Source organism: Cyprinus carpio, chromosome A23 (assembly GCF_018340385.1).
Source record: "Cyprinus carpio isolate SPL01 chromosome A23, ASM1834038v1, whole genome shotgun sequence".
Lineage (NCBI taxonomy): Eukaryota > Metazoa > Chordata > Actinopteri > Cypriniformes > Cyprinidae > Cyprinus > Cyprinus carpio.
The window spans coordinates 9,798,300-9,820,138 of NC_056594.1; the positions used below are offsets into that span (position 1 = coordinate 9,798,300).

At 39.0% G+C, this 21,839-nt stretch overlaps 1 protein-coding gene across 3 annotated transcripts in view; it reads right to left on the reverse strand.

Annotated features, from left to right (window-relative positions):
* LOC109070371 (brefeldin A-inhibited guanine nucleotide-exchange protein 2-like) overlaps positions 1-20,395 on the reverse strand; it is a 32,717-nt gene extending 12,322 nt beyond the window's left edge. The window contains exons 1-24 of one of the 3 annotated variants that reach the window (XM_042712972.1): positions 20,009-20,395; positions 10,847-10,877; positions 10,408-10,531; positions 9,682-9,828; positions 6,543-6,722; positions 6,066-6,381; positions 5,790-5,945; positions 5,590-5,708; positions 5,096-5,229; positions 4,466-4,700; positions 4,226-4,319; positions 3,962-4,101; positions 3,521-3,629; positions 3,257-3,446; positions 3,067-3,178; positions 2,774-2,979; positions 2,605-2,689; positions 2,281-2,452; positions 2,041-2,192; positions 1,660-1,788; positions 1,408-1,566; positions 914-1,061; positions 686-782; positions 562-602 (exon numbers count right to left, since the gene is read on the reverse strand). In XM_042712972.1, the coding sequence (XP_042568906.1) occupies positions 562-602; positions 686-782; positions 914-1,061; positions 1,408-1,566; positions 1,660-1,788; positions 2,041-2,192; positions 2,281-2,452; positions 2,605-2,689; positions 2,774-2,979; positions 3,067-3,178; positions 3,257-3,446; positions 3,521-3,629; positions 3,962-4,101; positions 4,226-4,319; positions 4,466-4,700; positions 5,096-5,229; positions 5,590-5,708; positions 5,790-5,945; positions 6,066-6,381; positions 6,543-6,722; positions 9,682-9,828; positions 10,408-10,531; positions 10,847-10,877; positions 20,009-20,174 (3,442 nt within the window). In that variant the 5' untranslated portion in view covers positions 20,175-20,395. Of the gene's footprint in view, positions 1-561; positions 603-685; positions 783-913; positions 1,062-1,407; positions 1,567-1,659; positions 1,789-2,040; positions 2,193-2,280; positions 2,453-2,604; positions 2,690-2,773; positions 2,980-3,066; positions 3,179-3,256; positions 3,447-3,520; positions 3,630-3,961; positions 4,102-4,219; positions 4,320-4,465; positions 4,701-5,095; positions 5,230-5,589; positions 5,709-5,789; positions 5,946-6,065; positions 6,382-6,542; positions 6,723-9,681; positions 9,829-10,407; positions 10,532-10,846; positions 10,878-20,008 lie in introns of all 3 variants that reach the window. The other 2 variants (XM_042712971.1, XM_042712970.1) reach the window with 2 other exon arrangements.
* Positions 20,396-21,839: the final 1,444 nt, after the last annotated feature.

Below are 21,839 nucleotides of genomic sequence, written 5' to 3' on the forward strand. Positions count from 1 at the left end.
AATTAAGACCCTAATTGATTTTGTGCTAAATAAATACTGCTGTAATAACAACTATCATTCAAAGATTTGGTGCATTAAATTGGTCAAAAGTAACAGTAAACATCAAACATTTCTATTTAAAATAAATCCTGTTCTTTTGAACTCTCGATCATCAAAAAAATCCTAAACAGATGCATCATAGTTTACAGCACAACTGTTTTCAAAACTGATAATAATAAATGTTTCTTGAGCAGCAAATCATCATATCAGAATGATTTCTGAAGAATCATGTGACACTGAAGACTGGAGTAATGATGCATAATGATGGAATAAATTACATTTTAAATTATACTAATAGAAAAGTTACTTTAAATTTTAACATTATTTCATAATATTACAATTTTACCGTTTTTGAATATATAAAGATTAAGTGAGTATAAGAGACAACAATATACAAAAAAATAAAACTCACCAACCACATACTCTTAAACAGTAGTGTATACATTTAAAATATACTGCCCCCCTAAAAAAAATTCAATTCTAATGTTGTTACATTAAAACAAAACAAAACAAGTACCCTACCAACTGCATTTCCGTCAAGCCTGGTGGATCCAGTGAAGATTCTGGCACACACAACAGAGAGACGGAAGGTCAGACAAGGAAACATAAACAGTGATGTTTGTACTGTCCTGTGATTTCAATGCACCTGTCCACAGCCACCACAACACTCTGAGAGCTGGTCTCCCCCACTGACTCCTGGATATGAGCCATCTGACGCTTGTCTGGACCTCCAACCAGAGTACCTGCAGGAGACCAATAATATTGTTTTGCTCCATAAGAACATCATCCACACACACCAATAAACAAACAATAAACAGACTGAACACTTCAGCCCCATCCATGAGCTATTAACTGCAGTTGTACAATGGCTTACCTAAGCCGAGGGGCATGAATTCCTCTCCCCCTGATGGGAAGCCCTTTATGCTGCCTCCCTGGTCCCGGAGCACACCGGAGATATAACGCGTCTTCACCCCTGTCCCAATCAACTGGGCCAACTCCAGCTGACTGATACACCTCAGAATCTAAACAAAGAGCAGGCAGATATGTAGAAGCTGGAAACAAACTTCAGCAGATCAGTAGTTTTGGAGGAGAGCAAGGGTTTATGCCCCTGCATGGAGTGGAGTTGCATGACTTTGCAGGGCTCAACAAAATGACCTGGATGACCTGCTGGTCTGGGGTGAGTGTGAAAGTGTTTAGGCCAGTTTTCTATTTTGTATTCTACATTTCTGTTGCAAATATTGCTGATTAAATTGTCTAGCTGGATAAAAGATTTTAGGAAAACCAGGAGTGGATTTGGAGTAATTACAGCACACTTTGAAGAGATTGCTGACACTATGCTCAACTCCATTTACAGGCTCTCATGCCCACCTCATGCCAGGAGTTGCCCAAGTAGTTTCCATCGGTGTGGGCGACCATGATGAGAGTCTTTATGGTGTCAATGTTCTTCTGCTTCATCTCTGTGATACTTGAGCTGGCGGTGAGCAGCGTAAACCGGGCCAAGGCCTGGATGTAAGCATCTCTCTCCAACTGCAAAGAGAGTGAAACAGAAAAGAAAATAAGACCAGAAAGAACTAAATTAAATAGTATGATGTGCCATATGAAAAGTGTATAAACACAAACCTGCATGTTGAAGATGCAGGCGATCCTGATAGCGCATCGGATCCCCTCCAGACAAAGAGACGCCACATCCTGATCATCACAATCCTGGAGTCCTACGCTGAACGCCGCCAACAGAGGAGTCCAGGCCAGCTGTTTTACATAGATCAAAACACACAAACATACATACTGAGAAATGAACCCAAACAAAACATACTTTCAGAGTTTAACTTCCTTTTGACCTTTTCGTAGACTGATGTGTGAAACCACATCCTGGAACAGTATCAGATCATATCTCCTCCGTGACCTGCTCATGATCCTTTTGACCTAGCAATGACTTTCTGTTCCAGTACTCAGTGGCATGGAGCTGTTAAGGCATGTGGTTTATTGGACATGTGGCATTACCTTGAACATGGGCCGGACGTGCTCTAGGTGAGTGGCACTGAAGAAGGGAGCCTGAGCATGACTTACAGCCTCCATCAGAGCTTTAGCCGTTTTGGCCATCTGCTCCATCTCCACGTTATACAGCAGCCTTCTCTGCTTCTCATTGGCTACGTCTAACAGAAAGACAAATAGCTCGCATCAGCATTCAGCAGGGTTTTATTCAATTCCTTCAAAGGAAATTACACAGCTAGAGGCTCTTACTCTGTTTACTGGATTTGGGAGTGATGGAGTATTCTTTGCTCTCTTTCATGGCAATCTTCTTGCCTGCAATTTCATCGTAGATGGAGGAGAGATACTCCTTGGGCAGGTCTTTACTGTCATTAATACCACGGTTCATTTTTATGTACTGCTCCTTCGTCATCTTGTTCTTCACCTGAAGGGAAGAGAAAACAAAACAAGATTTTTACATTTTGATGTTTGCAAGAGTGTGATTTTGTTCTGGTTAGTTGCCAAGGTGTCTTAGCAAGTACAAAGCAAAGCAAAGGGAGAGAAGGGAGACAGTGAGTAAACAATAAGTAGTCTCACCTGTGGACTGTGCAGGTCGGTGGTTAACATGATGATGGAGTAGGCCAGAACGTAAGCCGTGTCTGCGCTGGCAAACAGAGTCTGCCTACAGAACAACAGACAGGTCAGCACAAACACAAACCCCAGCAGGCTTAACAAATATAAAACTTTCTCAGACTGCAAAACTCACCCCTGATTGCACTCCAGGTAGCGGGCGGCAAACTTCTCCATGAGCCTATCGATTTTCTGGGCTTCACCCGGAAGCCTGAAGCCTTCCAGGAAGGCACGGAGCGCTGACACAAAGTCTTTGCCACAAAAGTCCAGCCGGTCCACGTAGCAGTACATCACCTCTTTATTAAACTTCACATTCTCTCCTAGGAACTCACCAACTTGAGTCTGATCACATGACACAGAAGAGCCTAAGTAGTACAAAATGTCTCGATTCACTAATTTATCCATGTCTGAAAACAAGCATGAACTAACCGTGTCCAATCGCTCCTCCTGTTGCAGGAACTGTGCGATGTCCTCTGGTGTGGTGCCCAGCATGCCTTGCTCCTGCAGGTATTGCAATCCCCTTTTTGGTTTCTTGTTAAACCTTTAAAAAACACAGAAATGGTCAAAGAAAAATATGAAAAAGAAAACAAAGAAACTTAAAAAAAAAAAGACGACTTACAGCTCAATGCCATGCTCAATGATCTCTTTCTGCTGCTTGATGACCTCATACTGCTCGGGGTGATCTGGCTGAGACTGCTGAACTCCAGAAGACACAGTGGAGTCCAGAGAGCTCACACTATCTCTGCGAGAGGAAAGATGCTCCTGGAGCTTCACATCTGCACTGTCGCCCTCTGATGGACGTTCCTGACCTGCAGCGCAACACAGTCTAGACTTAGAAAATTCTCATGATACAGACGATTAAAACACCTCAGTGTTGTCTTACCAAAGTTGGCCTGCAGATTGGGGTTGATGTACATGTCTCTGCTCCATTCCACCATGCACTTCAAAATGGACACCAGACACTCCAGCCCTTTCTTTCTCAAACTCAGCTCCTGCAAATGAATCAATAACTGATCAACACTGAATTAATTATTACACACTAACAGTGCAGTTTTAGAAGATTTTCACTGCAGTGAATCATGCACTAGTTTTACTGGAGAGGTTTGTGCTGTTCTAGAATTATTTTTAAAATGTAATATTGTGGCATTGCTAATATTGTTGGCTCATGATTAATCACTTCATCTTTTTATATTTTAATAAAAAGATCAAAGAATCCTCTAAATAAATCTACATTTATGGCATATGCTGTATTATGCACATTTAAAATTAATACCATGTCATGTAAAGCATACTAATGTTGTAGTTCAAACATGATGATAGCCACCTGTAATGGAGTCATGCCCAGCTCCTGTCCACTCCTTCCCTGTGCGATTTTAGACAGGTCATTTACCAGCCGCTCAAAAATGTTGGCAGCGTTGAGATCACAGTCATAGTTCACATAAATGTCCACCACACATTGGGCATCTGTGAGAAGAGCAGCAGGTTGATTCACAAATGGGTTTGACATTTGAACCAATAATGTGTGAGACATTTGTGTGTATGTGTCCATGTTGTGTGCAAGTGTACACTGAGGTGCACCAACCCGCACATATTCGCGTTAGAGTCTGAATGACCATCCACTTGTGCTCGAAGGAGCTGGATGACGTCTCCAGGATTGTTAGAAAGATCTCCCTGAAGAACACCTAAAGGAAAAGATAATTACAAAAAAAAATTAAAACTAATTTTATACATTTAAGTTTTTAGATCAAAAGTTTTAAAGATCATGCAAAACAAATTTAGTCAAGTGTGTACAGACTGACAGCGTATCTGAAAATCTGATATTTTTTACCTCAATCTGCATTTTAAGGTGCACTTTGAAGTGGGAGAGCAGGGTAAGGAAGATGGCAAGAGACAGCTCGAACACTTCAGGCACAGAGGAGACCCCGTTTTTGGAGAGCGCCACACACAGGTACTGTTTGATGGCGTTCACAAACATCTCATGGGTTCGGAACACAGGTCCAGCTCCCTGCAGCACTGACAGCAACAGCTGCAGGGAAACCACCTTAGAGCGCAACTCATGGGACCTGAAAGAGAGGGGATGCAAAAATGAAAGCAGCATGAAACTGAATACTTTTCCGAGTCTTGTAGAAGTCTTAAACTTTATAAAGAATATCTCTTTGGGTTTGAGACTTTAGTCTTTGCAACTTTAGGGATCTTATCCATTCACAAACAGCTTGTAACACTCCAAAGAGAAAGGAAAACTTGAAATCGCATCATATGACCCCTTTAATTCAAATTTGTTCTACAAAGAGTGTACATTGTGGAAACGGAGCACTCAGATCTCCATCAGCAACATCTCAGTTTTTATGATCACACTACAGACACGATTTGTCATTTACTGGTTTTTCACATAAAAAAGCTGAAAAATATCATCTAATATTTCATCTACTGTAAATAAATGTCCTCTCCAGGTTCTTACTTTGGGTCGGGTGGTCCATCAGCCAGGGGCTTCATGGAAAGCTTGCAGAGGGAGCGGAACACAAGGAAGGCGTCTTTCTGTAGGATGTGCGAAAAGCGGGCAGCTGTCTGACTGCCCTGAATGCTTTCTGCATCCTGTCCGGTTAACAAACAAAATAACAGTTAGACCACAATTAAAAAGGCTTTATGGACAATTTCTTTACACACTTATGTTTAAACGTTTGGGATCTGTAAGATTTGTTAATATTTTTGAAGTCTTTTTCTTTTTGTTGTTATTATTTTTAATAAAAACATTAAAAACAGTTGTACTGCTCAATAATTTTCTGAAAACCGTAAGGCTTTTTTCAGTATTTTTTGATGTCTTTACTGTCACTTTTGCTCAATTTAATCACTTTACGTAACTGAATGAGAGTATTAGAAAAACAAAAAACAAAAGCCTGACCCCCACACTTTTGAATGGTCCTGCATGTCTTATTAAACAAATGAAAAACACACCAGAATGTCTGTGGAGGACTCTGAGCCACGGTCATCCACCATTCCGTTCATCTGCTGTGTGTCGACTCGAACAACAGGGGGCGGTACTTTGGTTTCTGAGTCAGAATGTTGATCTAAGCCTGTGGTAGAAACAGATGCAGAAGTCACTACTACATCATAGGTCCCCATGAAGCTAGTCAACTATTTCCAGTGTGACGCACCTCCTTCCACAGAGCTATCTCCCAATCCACTGTCCGGCTCAGTCTCTTCCTGAACCTCAGCGCCTGCTTCTGTCTCAGGCCGTGGATGGACCTCCTCTCCGTCAACACCTCCTGCCACTGATGAAGTCATCTGGTCTGACTCCTGAATCTCTTCTTCTTTAAGAACAGTCAAATTAAAAACAGAATCTACTACCCAAATAAAGGGCATCAAAACAGCTTTCTAAAACATCTGGAAATATAATCTGGAGTCATTTCTCATGTCACGACACCCCGTACCTGGATGTTCAATTTCCTTTGTGCTCTGTTTATCAGTAGCAAACTCCTCCTCTGACTTGGACTCTTCTGGCTGGCCATTGATGGAGGATGAGTCTTGGGGGGTGGAAGGAGTGGAGGGGACCCCAGGGGGGCTGAGTGAGGGGGATGGGGGTCCGTTCTGTTCTGAGTGGGCTTGTCCGAGCCATGGTGATCCGGACCCCCGAGCAGGAGTTGGGGAAGGGTTTTGGGCTACAGGTGAAGGGTTACTGGATACTGGAGAAGGATTGTGCAGCTGCAGACGTTGTCTGTCCTTCTCTGCTTCCTGAGCTTCCAGAGCCTATAAGAGAGCCATAAGAAAGTCAAACCTAGTTTCCCAGTTAAACCAAAATGTCTCCAAAACATAAACTAGCCCCAAAACCCACAACCAAAAAAACTCACACAAAAATAAACAAGGTAGATGTTGGCAATATGCAGCAGCTGGAGATGCTTTATACTAACCGCCTGGTTCTCCATTCGGGTGAAGATGACATTGAGCATCTGCGTGAGAGTGGCCTTGGCTGTGGTCTGGTTGATCAGGTTGCGGCTGGCCAGGTAGATGTTGTAGCAGGTGCGGACAGTGAGGAGAATCGTTCCCTCGTGGATCTCTATGTGTGGTGATGTCACAGCAGTCAGCAGAGCCTGTAGAGCAATACAATGCATTATGAAATCACAGATAATGCCAATTCATTTGAATACAGTGAGGTCCAAAAATCTGAGAACAAAAATCAAATAAATATTCTACACTATTTTTGTATAATTCTACAATATTTCTAGGTCACCTTATGCAGGTAAATAATGACATTAATGAAAACAAGACCTGTAATGGATGGCTTTCTCAGATAATCATGTGATCTTATGTACACATCTGGATGTTAAAACTGCCCTTATGCAAACCACTACTCTTTATGTACTGCTGAGTTTTCTCTCCATTTATAGAGAACAGAATACTAGTAAATCTTTCACATATCATGCTTATCTAAAATGATAAGTGTTAGGCTTGGATCAAAGAAAAGACTTTGTACTTTAATGCTCAGATGTGCTGCAAATGGTGTAAGGTAATCATGGTGTTCTCAACTTATACTATCGTTTAGTTAACCAAATTTCCAGTGGCTCAGTGGCTTGTGTGACTCATGTGTGTTGATGTAGGAGCTCTATACAGAAGCAGCTTTGATTACTTTGGCATGAGCTTCACTGCAGTGACCAGGTGAACTTACTGCAAGGTCAAAAAGAGATGAATGATGAAACTATGAATACAGACTATATCGCAACTTTTCTTCCCTCAAAAAATTTGTTTAAAATAATTAAAACTAAATTATCTTTAAGTAAATTTAGTCAATGTTTTTTAAAATAATTATTCATTTAATGTCTATAATATATTGTAATGTTTTTGAAAGAATATCTGATGCTCACCAAGGCTGCATTTACAAACCCGATTCCAAAAAAGTTGGGACACTGTACAAATTGTGAGTAAAAAAGGAATGTAATAATTAACAAATCTCATAAACTTATATTTTATTCACAATAGAATATAGATAACTATCAAATGTTGAAAGTGAACCATTTTGAAATGTCATGCCAAATATTGGCTCATTTTGGATTTCATGAGAGCTACACATTCCAAAAAAGTTGGGACAGGTAGCAATAAGAGGCCGGAAAAGTTAAATGTACATATAAGGAACAGCTGGAGGACTGTTGGCAACATGATTGGGTATAAAAAGAGCCTCTCAGAGTGGCAGTGTCTCTCAGAAGTCAAGAAGAGGAGAGGATCACCAATTCCCCCAATGCTGTGGCGAAAAATAGTGGAGCAATATCAGAAAGGAGTTTCTCAGAGAAAAATTGCAAAGAGTTTGAAGTTATCAGCATCTACAGTGCACAATATCATCCAAAGATTCAGAGAATCTGGAACAATCTCTGTGCGTAAGGGTCAAGGCCGGAAAACCATACTGGATGCCGTGAACTTCGGGCCCTTAGACAGCACTGCATCACATACAGGAATGATACTGTAATGGAAATCACAACATGGGCTCAGGAATACTTCCAGAAAACATTGTCATTGAACACAATCCACCCGTGCCATTCGCCGTTGCCGGCTTAAACTCTATAGGTCCAAAAAGAAGCCATATCTAAACATGATCCAGAAGTGCAGGCGTTTTCTCTGGGCCAAGGCTCATTTAAAATGGACTGTGGCAAAGGGGAAACCTGGTTCTGTGGTCAGACGAATCAAAAATTTGAAGTTCTTTTTGGAAAACTGGAACGCCATGTCATCCGGACTAAAGAGGACAAGAACAACCCAAGTTGTTATCAGCGCTCAGTTCAGAAAGCCTCCATCTCTGATGGTATGAGGTTGCATGAGTGCGTGTGGCATGGGCAGCTTACACATCTGGAAAGGCACCATCAATGCTGAAAGGTATATCCAAGTTCTAGAAAAACATATGCTCCCATCCAGACGTCGTCTCTTTTCAGGGAAGACCTTGCATTTTCCAACATGACAATGCCAGACCACATACTGCATCAATTACAACATCATGGCTGCGTAGAAGAAGGATCCGGGTACTGAAATGGCCAGTCTGCAGTCCATATCTTTTACCCATAGAAAACATTTGGCGCATCATAAAGAGGAAGATGCGACAAAGAAGACCTAAGACAGTTGAGCAACTAGAAGCCTGTATTAGACAAGAATGGGACAACATTCCCATTCCTAAACTTTAGCAACTTGTCTCCTCAGTCCCCAGACGTTTGCAGACTGTTATAAAAAAGAAGAGGGGATGCCACACAGTGGTAAACATGGCCTTGTCCCAACTTTTTTGAGATGTGTTGAGCCATGAAATTTAAAATCAACAAATTTTTCCCTTAAAATGATACATTTTCTCAGTTTAAACATTTGATAGGTCATCTATGTTGTATTCTGAATAAAATATTGAAATTTGAAACTTCCACATCATTGCATTCTGTTTTTATTCACAATTTGTACAGTGTCCCAACTTTTTTGGAATCGGGTTTGTATTTGGAAATTAAAAAATGCAAAACAGTAATATTGTGAAATATTATTACAATTTATTTAACAGATTTTGATTTTAATATATTTTATTCTATAATTCATTCTTGTAATGGCAAAGCTGATATACTTCAGTCTTTAGTGTCACATAATCCTTTAGAAATCATTCTAATATGCTGATTTGGTGCTCAAGAAACATTTATTATTATTAATGAAAACCACTGTGCTGCTTAATATTTTAGCGGATTCTTTGATGAACAGAAAAACAGCATTTATTTAAAATAGAAAGTTTTGTATCATTATGAATGTCTTTATATTATAACATTGTATATATTGTGTATGTATAACAGTGTTGTTATACATGTCTTTATAATGTCACAGATTTAAAGCATCATGTGCCAATATCCTTGCTGAATAAAATAATTAATAAAAAAACAAAACAATACAAAACAAAACAACTTACTCCAAACTTCTGTATGGTAGTGTATGTATGTAATTTATTGTATTACATATATTTGCATTACATCAACCATAAAATTAGAATTTCAATATCAAGAAGTGCTTGTCTAAAAAAACGAACCGGTATGATGGAGAGTTGTTTACCTTAATGATCTGTAGCTGCACCCCCTCGTCAGTCTGGGGTCCCTGGAAGCAGTTACAGATGGTCTCCACCAGCCGGTCAATCAGCCGTTTTCCTGGAGCTCCGCTGTCAGGGGCGTTCCCTGTGATGTGCCCATACGCAATGAGTTTCTGTGATGAATGAAAGAAAGATCAGAGAGAAAACATAAGAGTGGAATGATTAAATGAATTTAAATATTAAAACTAGTGAACTGCAAGTTACATAACAGGAATGAACTAGACCGACTGTAATTTTTCATGTAAAGATATCCAGCATCCGGGATCAATGCTGTCTGAACAAACTAAAATAGATCCATTTGTTTAGACAGTGTAGTTACTATCTAAAATATCTACATCATTTGCTGTAGTAATAATGGGACGTTTGCTAGAGACTTCCTTCCGCAACAACTGAGAGTAGCGTGAGACAACATACGCAATGGAGGTAATATAGTGCAATACACATTCACTGATACAGCGTGTTTGAATTCATTCAATATTCGTAACTATCAGGTTTGTGTAAGCTTCATGATCTTAGTGATCTCACAAACAGTTTTTCATTCAGACTACAAACAAAAAATGAGTCACGCATGCAAAAAACTCCTATTTACAAGGATTAAAAAATAAACAAATTTTAAAACGAGTTGTAAATGTATTAATGTTGAGTAAGATGAAACACTGCAGTAGAGTGAGGTGAATGAGAACTCTGCGTACCTGTAAGCAGTCGAGAGACGTACTGACAATACGAGGAGACTTGGACTGACATGCCAGCTCGAAAGGCAGGACGTACTTGTCAGCCTCAATGTAGTTGGCTCTGGGAGGAACAACAGTGCCATCCCTGGCACATACAAGATTCACAACACCGGTCAGTCAGCGGGAATAACCATGCAGCACTGAAACATACTTCATTCACTGAATGTTACATCATGTTAAACAAGAACAAACATTTAGAACATCATGTCAGTAGCCCTTTAACGTTACTGGGGGCCTTTTGTTCAGCATGGACATCAATGCGACCAGTATCCTTAATTATTACATAACCATGATGTTTCAGAATGAAGATGATTTAGCAATAAGCATTCTCTTAATGTTACATCAATGTAGATCACAGGAGACTTTTGCATGGATGGTGCATGTTAGTATGAAAACTTACTTCTGCTTTTCCAGTTCATGCTTGATTTCATCTATAAAAAAAAAAAAAAAAAAAAAAAGAGAGAGAGAGAGAAAATTAACACAACTTGTGTCTATTTGTCACACCTCAAGCAGAGAGCATGCTAATTCAGAAAACCACTAAATGCACTGGTATTTACATTTACATTAGGGTATTAGAGTATTAGGCTGTCTGCCGGACACTATGCTTTTCAGGTATTCAGATTATGTGTTCGGTAGGACATCAAAGTGAACTGGATGATGGGGTGGAAATAACTTCTACAGCACAGAAGCAGCAATATGTGCCCTAATACTGCCAAAGCAAAAAATGCACACACTATCCCTAATAAAAAAAACAGTGACTACTCAGCAAGATACAGAAATGATCCAGGACTGGCTGTGCTTTCCATTAAAGGTAGTAATGAGACTATTTGCAGGGAAAGTGTGTCTATTTCTCATATTAATAGCAGAAAATGATGTCCACGTTTATAGCTGAAGTGCTAGAAACTTAAATTAAAGCAATGATTCAGCCAGAAATAAACATTCTGTCATCTACTCAACCTCATGCAACCTAAACCTGTAAGACTTTTTTTCTTTTATGTGGAACACAAAAGGAGCAATTTTTGCAACATGCACTGGTCACTCTTTTTTTAAGCAATAACAATGAACAGGGACTGGACCTTTCAAGCTTCAAAAAGGACCAAAAAAGTATCATAAAAGTGTCCATCTGACTTGCACTGCATAAAAGTTATAAATACTGTACGTGTGCCTGTGTGTATGAAAGCCACTGATTCCTGAAACTTGTTCTGCATTCTGACAGACACTCAGAACTGCATATAAATACTATACTTTAATCTCTGCACAACTACACCTGCAACTTGTAAATAACAATGAAAATATCCCATCTCATCTGTTCAAAGCAGGCAATTTTAGGAGAGTACTACGACTCATGCATGTGGTGCCGCTGACATAGAACACGCATGCTCTATGCTTTGTTTTCAAGCAGAGGAATGCAGACTCATGTGTTGTGGTACTCTCCTAAACATGCATTGGAAACTGACACAAAAGAAAGGAAATTGTTGAATAAAGTTGTTGTTTTTATTTTCTTTCCACACAAAAAGTATTCTCCTAGGTTCATAAAATTATGGTTGAACCACTGATCTCATATCAACTATTTTAACAAAGCCCTTGCTACCTTTCTGGGCCTTAAAGGGATACTCCACCCCAAAATGAAAATTTTGTCATTAATCACTTACCCCCATGTCATTCCACCTGGTAAAAGCTTTGTTCGTCTTCGAAACACAATTTAAGATATTTTGGATGAAAACCGGGAGGCCTGTGACTGTCCCATAGACTGCCAAGTAAGTTAAACTGTCAAGGTCCAGAAAAATATGAAAGACCTCATCAGAATAGTCCATCTGCCATCAGTGGTTCAACTAGGGATGTCAACGATTAATCAATGATCAATTAATTGTTGATAAAAGATGCAATCGATTAAAGCAATCATGGTCGATTAACCTATTTGATTTTGGGCTGCGTGCAGCTCATGCACAAAAACACGTGCGAGCGACGGTGACGGTATATAAACACATCAACATTCATTCATAATGTACAAATTAAGCTTTTAATGTGATTTAAACTTTAAAAGTACATTAAAATAAAAACAACACAAAGTTGTTCAACATGTAAAGCAATAGAAATGTAGTAACTAAGTCATTTGCCCAGATAATTGTTTCATATCGTGTGCTTTGCAGGGCTGCTGGACACAGGGCAGAAAGGCTATCAACTTGTTAATTCGTTCCTATGACTTATTAATTTGTGGCAACTGTCCATGTTTCATTAATATGTTCCTTAAATAACCCATGATTTAACTGAAATAAGGGAACAAATTAATAAAATCGGACAAATTCTTAATTCATGATTCAAATCTTTCATTTCCCTTCCTGCATGTTTACCACAGTAAGAGATGCGAAAACACTGATTAAAAGTGAAAGATAATAAAATAAACCTGCGAAATTAGAGGGTTAGACGGTGAGGATTTAGGAAAAGAAACAATGGCTAAATATTATTGAATTTGTGGAAATTCGTGACCAACCAGCAAACCAGAACAAAGCCGCGTAAATGAAAGCTATGGGCTGGAACGCATCCAAAAACATGGTCGCGATGTAACATTTTCCAGTTAACCTATTATTCCTCTAATAAACAAAGCTTTTATACCACACTTGTCATAATCAGAGCTTATAATTGTAAATAAATAAATGCTGGATTCAAAACAGCAATTAAAAGGCCCTGTGTGACCGACACAGACAATACGTTTTCCAGAAGCATTCAATGATGTCACTGAACGGTTTTCTGCATGGACCTAACTAGCCTAGGGCACATGTTTTCAAGCCCTGGGACAAAATGGGATGCTTTAAGGAAAATGTATAGCCTATATAAGTAATAGGCCTAGCATAAAAATAATCATTTGTTTTCATTTAATCTGACTTCAATAATTAAGATAACGAATTAAAACAGAAGTGTGGCGGCGCTCCATAAGTTCATGTAAAGAAAGGATGACAACCACTGATCTATATACATTATAAATAATTTAACATTCAAATGCATTGTGAATATGGAAACATTTGGATTAGTGCCGAATGAGATGTGAGCAATAACCTCCAAATACATCCAAACGCGCTCGCTCGTCCTCGTAACGCAAAAATTCAAAATCTGACATTTTCCGGAACAGAACCAAGTAGAATCAAATTAAGTACTGGTCATAATACTCCGATAAAAATGTTTGGTGCAGCAGCGCCGATGGAAGCGGTTCTCTGACTGCACAGTCACACGTGCCACAGTTAGGCCTATGTTTGGGATGATTTTATTTTAAATGCCATAATGTCAGTTGAAACCATTGCAATTGTGTTTTAAAATACAACAACGAGCACCACAAAGCCATTTAAAGAGGTGCGTTCAACGGTCTCCGTGCCGGGATAGAAAACAGTCAACAAAGTAAAATCATCTGAAACATACCGCGCGCTCTCTTCATTTTATCAAATGATCTTAAATCACATCTATTCATTTTATAATCCTGCTACTAGCATTTTATTCAGACTAAAACCCCTTTAATTCAAGAGAGAAAGGTTTTTTTTTTTTTGAGAGGCTTTTGCACATCCTGTAATTATCAAAAGTGCCGCTGCAATAGATGCATTTTGCAGCATTAAGATTAACGATTAATCGATCGTTGATTTAAACGACGATCAATCATGGAAATTATCAAAAACTGACTAGGTTCAACCGTAATGTTATGAAGCAATGAGAATACTTTTTGTACGAGAAGAAAACAAAAGACTTTATTTATCAAGTCATCTCCTCTGTGTCTCCCCACATCACCGTAGCGCCATTTTGGAAAATACCTGCTGAACACAAACTGCGTATGCTCTTCTGTGTCAGCCGCGACACAAGGATATGTTTTCTACATGAATTTACTCTTTGATTTGAAAGAAAACAGCGCATCCTTGTGGCACGGCTGACAAAATACAAAAAGTATTCTCGTCTCTTCATAGCGTTACGGTTGAATCACTGATGGCAGATGATGGAGTATTCTGACGATGTCTTTCATACTTTCCTGGACCTTGACACTGTTACTTATTTGGCAGTCTATGGGACAGTCTCAAGCCTACCGGTTTTCACCCAAAATATCTTAAATTGTGTTCCGAAGACGAACGAAGCTTTTACGGGTTTGGAACGACATGGGGTTAAGTGAATAATGACAAAATGTTCATTTTGGGATGGAGTATCCCTTTAAATAAGAGCCCACCGATATATCGCCGGCCGATATTATCGGCCGATATGAGATAATTGCATTTAAATCGGCATCGGCGTTTAATATAACGGCCGATGAAACATAAAAAAAAGAGTCTCATGCTTCACTCATGTTATGAGTGTTGCATAGTTTGCCCACCAGAGGGAGCTCTGCAGCTCCCCAGTTGACAACAGCGCCAGAAATCCACTACAGAAGAAAGCTATCAGCCGAGCCACTGAGATGTACTCTTTTGACGGTGAGTCTGTTGTTCGTCATGTGAAATGATTGTAGATTTAGTTCATACACTGTATATAAACACAGTGTGGTAGTTCTAGCTAACGGTCCTATCATTATCACTTCTAAATATTCTGTAAACATCACTTACAGCCGCTAATGCATTGCTATATTAGATTAGCCACAAAGCTAATACCATGTTTATCAGTGGAAGAGCGCGAACGTTAATAAGAGGTCAAACTATAACGTTAGCGTTTAACTTATTCTAAATATATCTGCAGTGTTTCCCACATAATGACCGCGTAACTGTGGCAGGGGGGCGCGTGTAGTCAATGACTAGAAGTTATGTACAGCTTGCAACAAACTGTTACGTTATTCTAACGCAAACATAGCTTCCTTTTTAGCAGCCCCTTAAATGCTTGCTAATAACTTGTTTGAAGGTGGTTCTTCTCAAAATTGACAGCGGTTTACGTTAACGTTAACCATTCAACTTCGAATTGATTCCGTAATCTTCCGGTAACAGTAGGCTAACTTTACGTTCGCCAGCGCATGAGCGATGTTTTGATTCAGACTGCACAAAGAGAAGAGGAGAAGATATACGGGTACGTTGTGAATGTGTCTGTGAGAGCAAATATAGTGTAGTTACAGTAACTACAGTAGGTGCGTCAGAAAATGATTAAACCAGAGGGGACATGTAAATAAATGTGAGCTGAACAAGCGCTTTTTTTTTCTTCTTTTTTTACAGATTGTTTCAAAGCAGCTTTACAGACATTACAGGAATATGTTGTAATAATATAGTTAAATATAAGTAGGTAATAGGTAATACCTATTGCTTGACAAAAATATTATAAAAAAAATAATAATATATATATATTTCTCTATATTTCTCTATATTTCTCATTTTTGCCTATGTAGGAGATCCCTGTTTATTATTATTATAATTCTAATGATGACATGAGTAATGATACATGGTGATATTATTAATACACATGCTTATTCTTTCTCTGTCTCTCTTTCTGCCCTACAGATGGCTGAAAAAGGTGAAAGCTGTAGCAGCAAAGTGTGGGACTCCTTCTGTTCCTCTAATGCAGTGTTCTTTTGATCATTAAAAAATATATACTTTTGATGTGCAATTGTTTAGTCATTGAGACTGTAATCTAAGGCTTTTTTTAACATAATCCCTTCTGGAAAATGGTTTATACAGCCCACATACATAGAACAGGCAGATATTTTACTATTGAATCAAGTGTGTTTATAGGAAATGGGTCTAATATCCAGTTATTTTCAAAATCAAAATATCGGCTTATAATGCAGGGACAGAAAGCTCTCACATTTGAACAAAAATAGCTTAATTTGTGTTCCGAAGATGAACAAACATTTCAGTTGTTGTCTATGCAGGGACAGAAAGCTCTCACATTTGAACAAAAATAGCTTAATTTGTGTTCCGAAGATGAACAAATGTCTTACAGGTTTGGAACAACATGAGGGTGAGTAATTATTAATGACCGCATTTTAATTTTTTGGTGAATTATTCCTTTAGACGTGATGAAGAGTCAAAACCTCTTGGTGAAGACTCCTTTAAATACACCATCACTGCAAATCTTAAACTCACTTGCCAACATCACTAATCACCTAGTTGGTTGTTAAATGGTTAGTCAACTATCCCAGCCCATCCAAAGTCCAATTTGTAAAGAAAGTGTTCTTTTGTGCTGCATCGTTTCAATGAATCGGCCGATATGGTTCACAAGACAGGAGGTCTGAATGATTCATTCATGAATTGGACAGATCTAGTTCTCGAGTTCAACTCACTGATTCAGTGATCACAGCGGTTAACAGCTCACTGAAGGGGAAAATTATCAGTGAACAGCAGCTTAGATTTCTCACACAAAACTACTCAAAACAATCACTTTCGAATACCAGGAAAACCACAACCAATTACATTCTTCAAAAATTTCACCCGTTCTGTCTTTCACAGAAGAAAGTAAATCATACAGAAAAAAAAAAAAAAAAAACATGAATAAATCACAATTTTCAGTTCTGGGAGAACTATTCCTTTAAAATAAACAAGGTTACTGGGATGAGCAAGCTACTTAAAGTGACATATTTATACAGTTTTTGGCGCCTCTTGAGAACAATCAAAAATGGATCCTCCTCATTCATTATCAGACAGCCATCTGGTCACAAGAAGGTACAGGAAACTGAGCTTAAGCAACAACACATTTCATAAGATGCACAACATTTCATGAACTATATTTTTAAAAACCTGTATCTGGCTACCTGTAATACTCAAAAGTGTTACATGTATCCAGGCAGCACAACAAAAGAACACTAACTGAATAGTTAAACTCTACCCAAGCCATTGCCTAGCAGTGAATCCGGGTGGACTGTGTAAACAGGTCTGTATGTTAATCAGCCTCATTCCCTCACATGACAGGGTAATGAGGGAGTGTCTGTTTGAATGACGTGCTTCAGAGAGCATTCAAAAAAACCCACTAGGAAGTAGCATTACATTAACAGCCAAACGGTTGAACACTACAGCTCTTCACCGACTTTCAAGATTAAACCTCAAACATACCAAAAGACAAAACAACAGAAGTTTTCAATAAAATATATGGAGTTCGGAAAAACTCACCAAGAAACTAGATCCTCCAGTCTCAACATGTGTTCATTAACTTTGTAAATAAGTAATGCAGCTCAGGCGGGACGAGGCAAATGAGTCTAACCTGCATTTCCAGCTTACACATAGAAAGAGGGATAAATACTCCAGGAAGTTATTGTATAAAAATGGGAATTCAAAGTAAGCAGCTAATGCCCATCACATAGGTCACTAGAAAAACATCTAAACATTAAAAGGTTAGTTCTTGAAAACTGTCATCATTTGCTCACCCCCCTTATTTTTGTGTTTGTCCATATAAAGTCAGTGGTGGCCAAAACCATTTGGTTACTAACATTCATCTTTTCTGTTCAACAGAACAAAATGACAAGTTTGGAAGTACATGAGGGAGAAAATTATGACAGAATTCTAATTTCTGGATCAACGATTAAAGGGATAGTTCACCCAAAAATCAAAATTATGTCATTAATGACTCACCCTCATGTCGTTCCAAACCCGTAAGACCTCCGTTCATCTTCGGAACACAGTTTAAGATATTTTAGATTTAGTCCGAGAGCTTCCTGTCCCTCCATTGAAAATGTATGTACGGTATACTGTCCACGTCCAGAAAGGTAATAAAAACATCTTCAAAGTAGTCCATGTGACATCAGAGGGTCCGTTAGAATTTTTTGAAGCATCGAAAATACATTTTGGTCCAAAAATATCAAAAAACTACGACTTTATTCAGAATTGACTTCTATCCCCGGGTCTGTTAGGAGCGCGTTCACAACACTGCAGTTTAGTGATATCCAGTTCGCGAACGAATCATTCGATGTAACCGGATCTTTTTGAACCAGTTCACCAGATCGAACTGAATCGTTTGAAAAACGGTTCGCGTCAACAATAAGCATTAATCCACAAATGACTTAAGCTGTTAACTTTTTTAACATGGCTGACACTCCCTCCGAGTTCAAATAAACCAATATCCCGGAGTAATTCATTTACTCAAACAGTACACTGACTGAACCGAGCCAGATAACGAACGAAACATTGACTCGTTCTCGAGTCAAGAACCGTTTCTGTCGGACGCGTCCGGTTCGAGAACCGAGGAGCTGATGATACTGCGCATGCGTGATTCAGACTGACACACAGCGCGTCTGAACTGAACTGGTTCTTTTGGTGATTGATTCTGAACTGATTCTGTGCTAATGTTATGAGCGCGGGTAAACCGAAGGCTTGAATCAAGGGCAATCATCGCCAATGAAGTCATTACGTCGAGCGCAAAAGAACTGAACTGTTTTCGGCAACTGGTTTATTGAACCGTTTTCGGCAACTACCGGTTTATTGAATCAAACTGTTCATGTCAGTGTACTGTTCAGTTCAGAGTGTTTGAGTAAAATGAATTACTCCGGGATATTGGTTTATTTGAACTCAGAGGGAGTGTCAGCCATGTTAAAAAAGTTAACAGCTTAAGTCATTTGTGGATTAATGCTTATTGTTGACGCAAACCGTTTCAAACGATTCAGTTCGATTTGGTGAACTGTTTCAAGAAGATCCGGTTACATCGAGTGAATCGTTCACGAACCGGATATCACTAAACTGCAGTGTTGTGAACGCGCTCCTAACAGACCCGGGAGAGAAGTCAATGCTGAATAAAGTCGTAGTTTTTTGATATTTTTGGACCAAAATGTATTTTCGATGCTTCAAAAAATTCTAACGGACCCTCTGATGTCACATGGACTACTTTGAAGATGTTTTTATTACCTTTCTGGACGTGGACAGTATACCGTACATACATTCTCAATGGAGGGACAGGAAGCTCTCGGACTAAATCTAAAATATCTTATACTGTGTTCCGAAGATGAACGGAGGTCTCACGGGTTTGGAACGACATGAGGGTGAGTCATTAATGACATCATTTTGATTTTTGGGTGAACTATCCCTTTAATAACAGCGGCCCGCTGTCAGACTGAAAGCCTCAGAGTCACCATTTAATGCCAATGCATGGCAAATTATGCAATGCAACTGAATGATAACTGATCAAGCCAGGTTTAAGACAACTGTCTGAGTGTGAATAAATGACATTTTTAATTTTAGAGTGAACTGTTCCTTTAAGAAGTCACTCACCCTACAGATCGATTCTTTAAATCAGTGAGTGATCTTTAATCAATAAGGGAGCAGTATATCACCAATCTGTCAAAGTCGACAAAACAGCAACAAAATCTGTAGCTTGTTGGATAGCAGCTGATTCCAGCAAACACATGCTAACAGCTCGTTATAACCAAAACACGAGGTGCTGGACACACAGACGAGTCGTTTACTCTGCTGCCAACCTCTCATTCATAATAATGTTACATTATAAAGCCGATTGGAAGCATGACAATTTCAGCTTGAGGCAAAATGAATAACAAACGGAGTCCTGACACTGACGCGCGCTGGGATGACTATGGCTCGCTAACCAGACTTCAGCCTTAATTTAGGATATCAGGGGGCAGTGGAGGATCTCAGTGGTGTGTTTGAGGCCTGAGAGGTTATAAACAAAAGCAGCTCACCCAGCGCCACCTGACAGGCCTTGCGCAGCTGGCTGTGTTGGCTCCGCTTCACCTCCTTATCCGCGAGGATTTTCTCCAGCGCTCGAGACAGAAACATGCTCTTGGTGCTCAGGCTGTCTGTCTGCGTATGCCGTTGATGGGTTTCCAGCTCTTCCTGTTCTTTCATTTCTCGGTCGACGTGTTAAAGTAGTCCGTCAGGCCGTCATCGCTGGCCCGTTCCCTGCAGTTTGGCAGGGGTGTGAGGTTACCAGGAGCGGGCCGCTGTTGTCGCTGGTTCAATCGGGGCCAGTTGGACGCTGCTATCTCAGCACTGCGTCGCCATGTTGGCCGCACGTCACGTCACGTGACCAGCAGGCTCTTACACTGATGTGTACATTGCAGCACGAGCATGGTTCGGCTGAGGTAGAAATGAATGGTTTATGTGTTTAGTGGGCAGTTTGCTTTCAGGTAGTTAGAGAGAGTACTCAAAAAAAAAAAAAGGATAAAATATTTGCAGGCATGCTGTGTACATTTTTAGGACTCAAGTTTTCAACAGTGAAATAACCAGTATATAATTTATTAAAGTCATAGTGAAAAACCTCTAAAAAGGAAACTCCTTCTCTAGAAGGTAACGCCAATAAATTAAAAATTAATAATACATATTATTTTCAATAATTGATTATTAAAAATAGGTAAATACACTTGGCTCAAAGTTGTAGGTGTCTATAAATACAGTTATTAATTTGGAGTCAGCCACATACACACACACACACACATACATATATATATATATAGAGAGAGAGAGAGAGAGAGAGAAATAAAAAGAAATCTATTAACTAACACATTAAAATGATATAAAATAATAAATTATATATATATACTTACCAGACATGCTGGAAAGGAAAATTTAGAATAAGCGCGAAGAGTAAGCAAAACACAAACATGTCGGACGCCGAGATAATTTATCCTCCACTGAATTATATATATATACTTACCAGACATGCTGGAAAGGAAAATTTAAAATAACAATAACTCACAAAAGTTTATATATATATACTTACCAGACATGCTGGAAAGGAAAATTTAGAATAACATTTATGTCCTCATGTGAACTTCCTTGTTCCATCTGTGTTTTTAATAAACAGATATGAATAGCTCAGAATAGGTTGGTATATTTAGTTTTGCAAACCATTATAACCATTATTCATTTTTTTTTTTAATGTCACTAACCAGCTTTGTAAACTAAGACGTGTTTTTTTAAACAAAAATTACAAAAATTACTTATAAACCATGAGTATTTAAACTTGTGCTAAGGCAGATATTAAAAATGAGAAGTTAGACAAAGCTACACTGCTGAAGCAGAAGACTGCTGTTCCATGCTTTAACCACAGGGTGGCCTCCTCACATCAGAGTTCAGCCATTGAGTTCTACTGCCCTTCACCTCTCAGCACTATGGTGTGGCAGAAAACTGACAATTTATGACGAGGCTAAAGAAAAAGTTACATAAAGTTTCCAGTTGTTTGGAGCTTTTAAAGTAGCACTGAAACAGCCTTTAATGTCAAGTCATCGTATTTTTCACTGGCTGCAATAATGATGTTTAACATGAGGCTAAATAGTTGTTCTTTTGGTCAATCCCTCCAAACAAACAAACAAAATATCTAATTGTCTATGTCTAATTCTAATAACTTCGCAAAGTTAGATGTTGCATAACACATTCAGTGCCTCTTGTTTAAACCCATCCTACTTCATTCTTATGTTATTTTAAAGCATGTTTTCTTTAAAGCGGTACACTTGGCCCTAACAACATAAAGCTGCTTTGTAAGTATTGTAAAAAGTCCTTTACAAATAAACT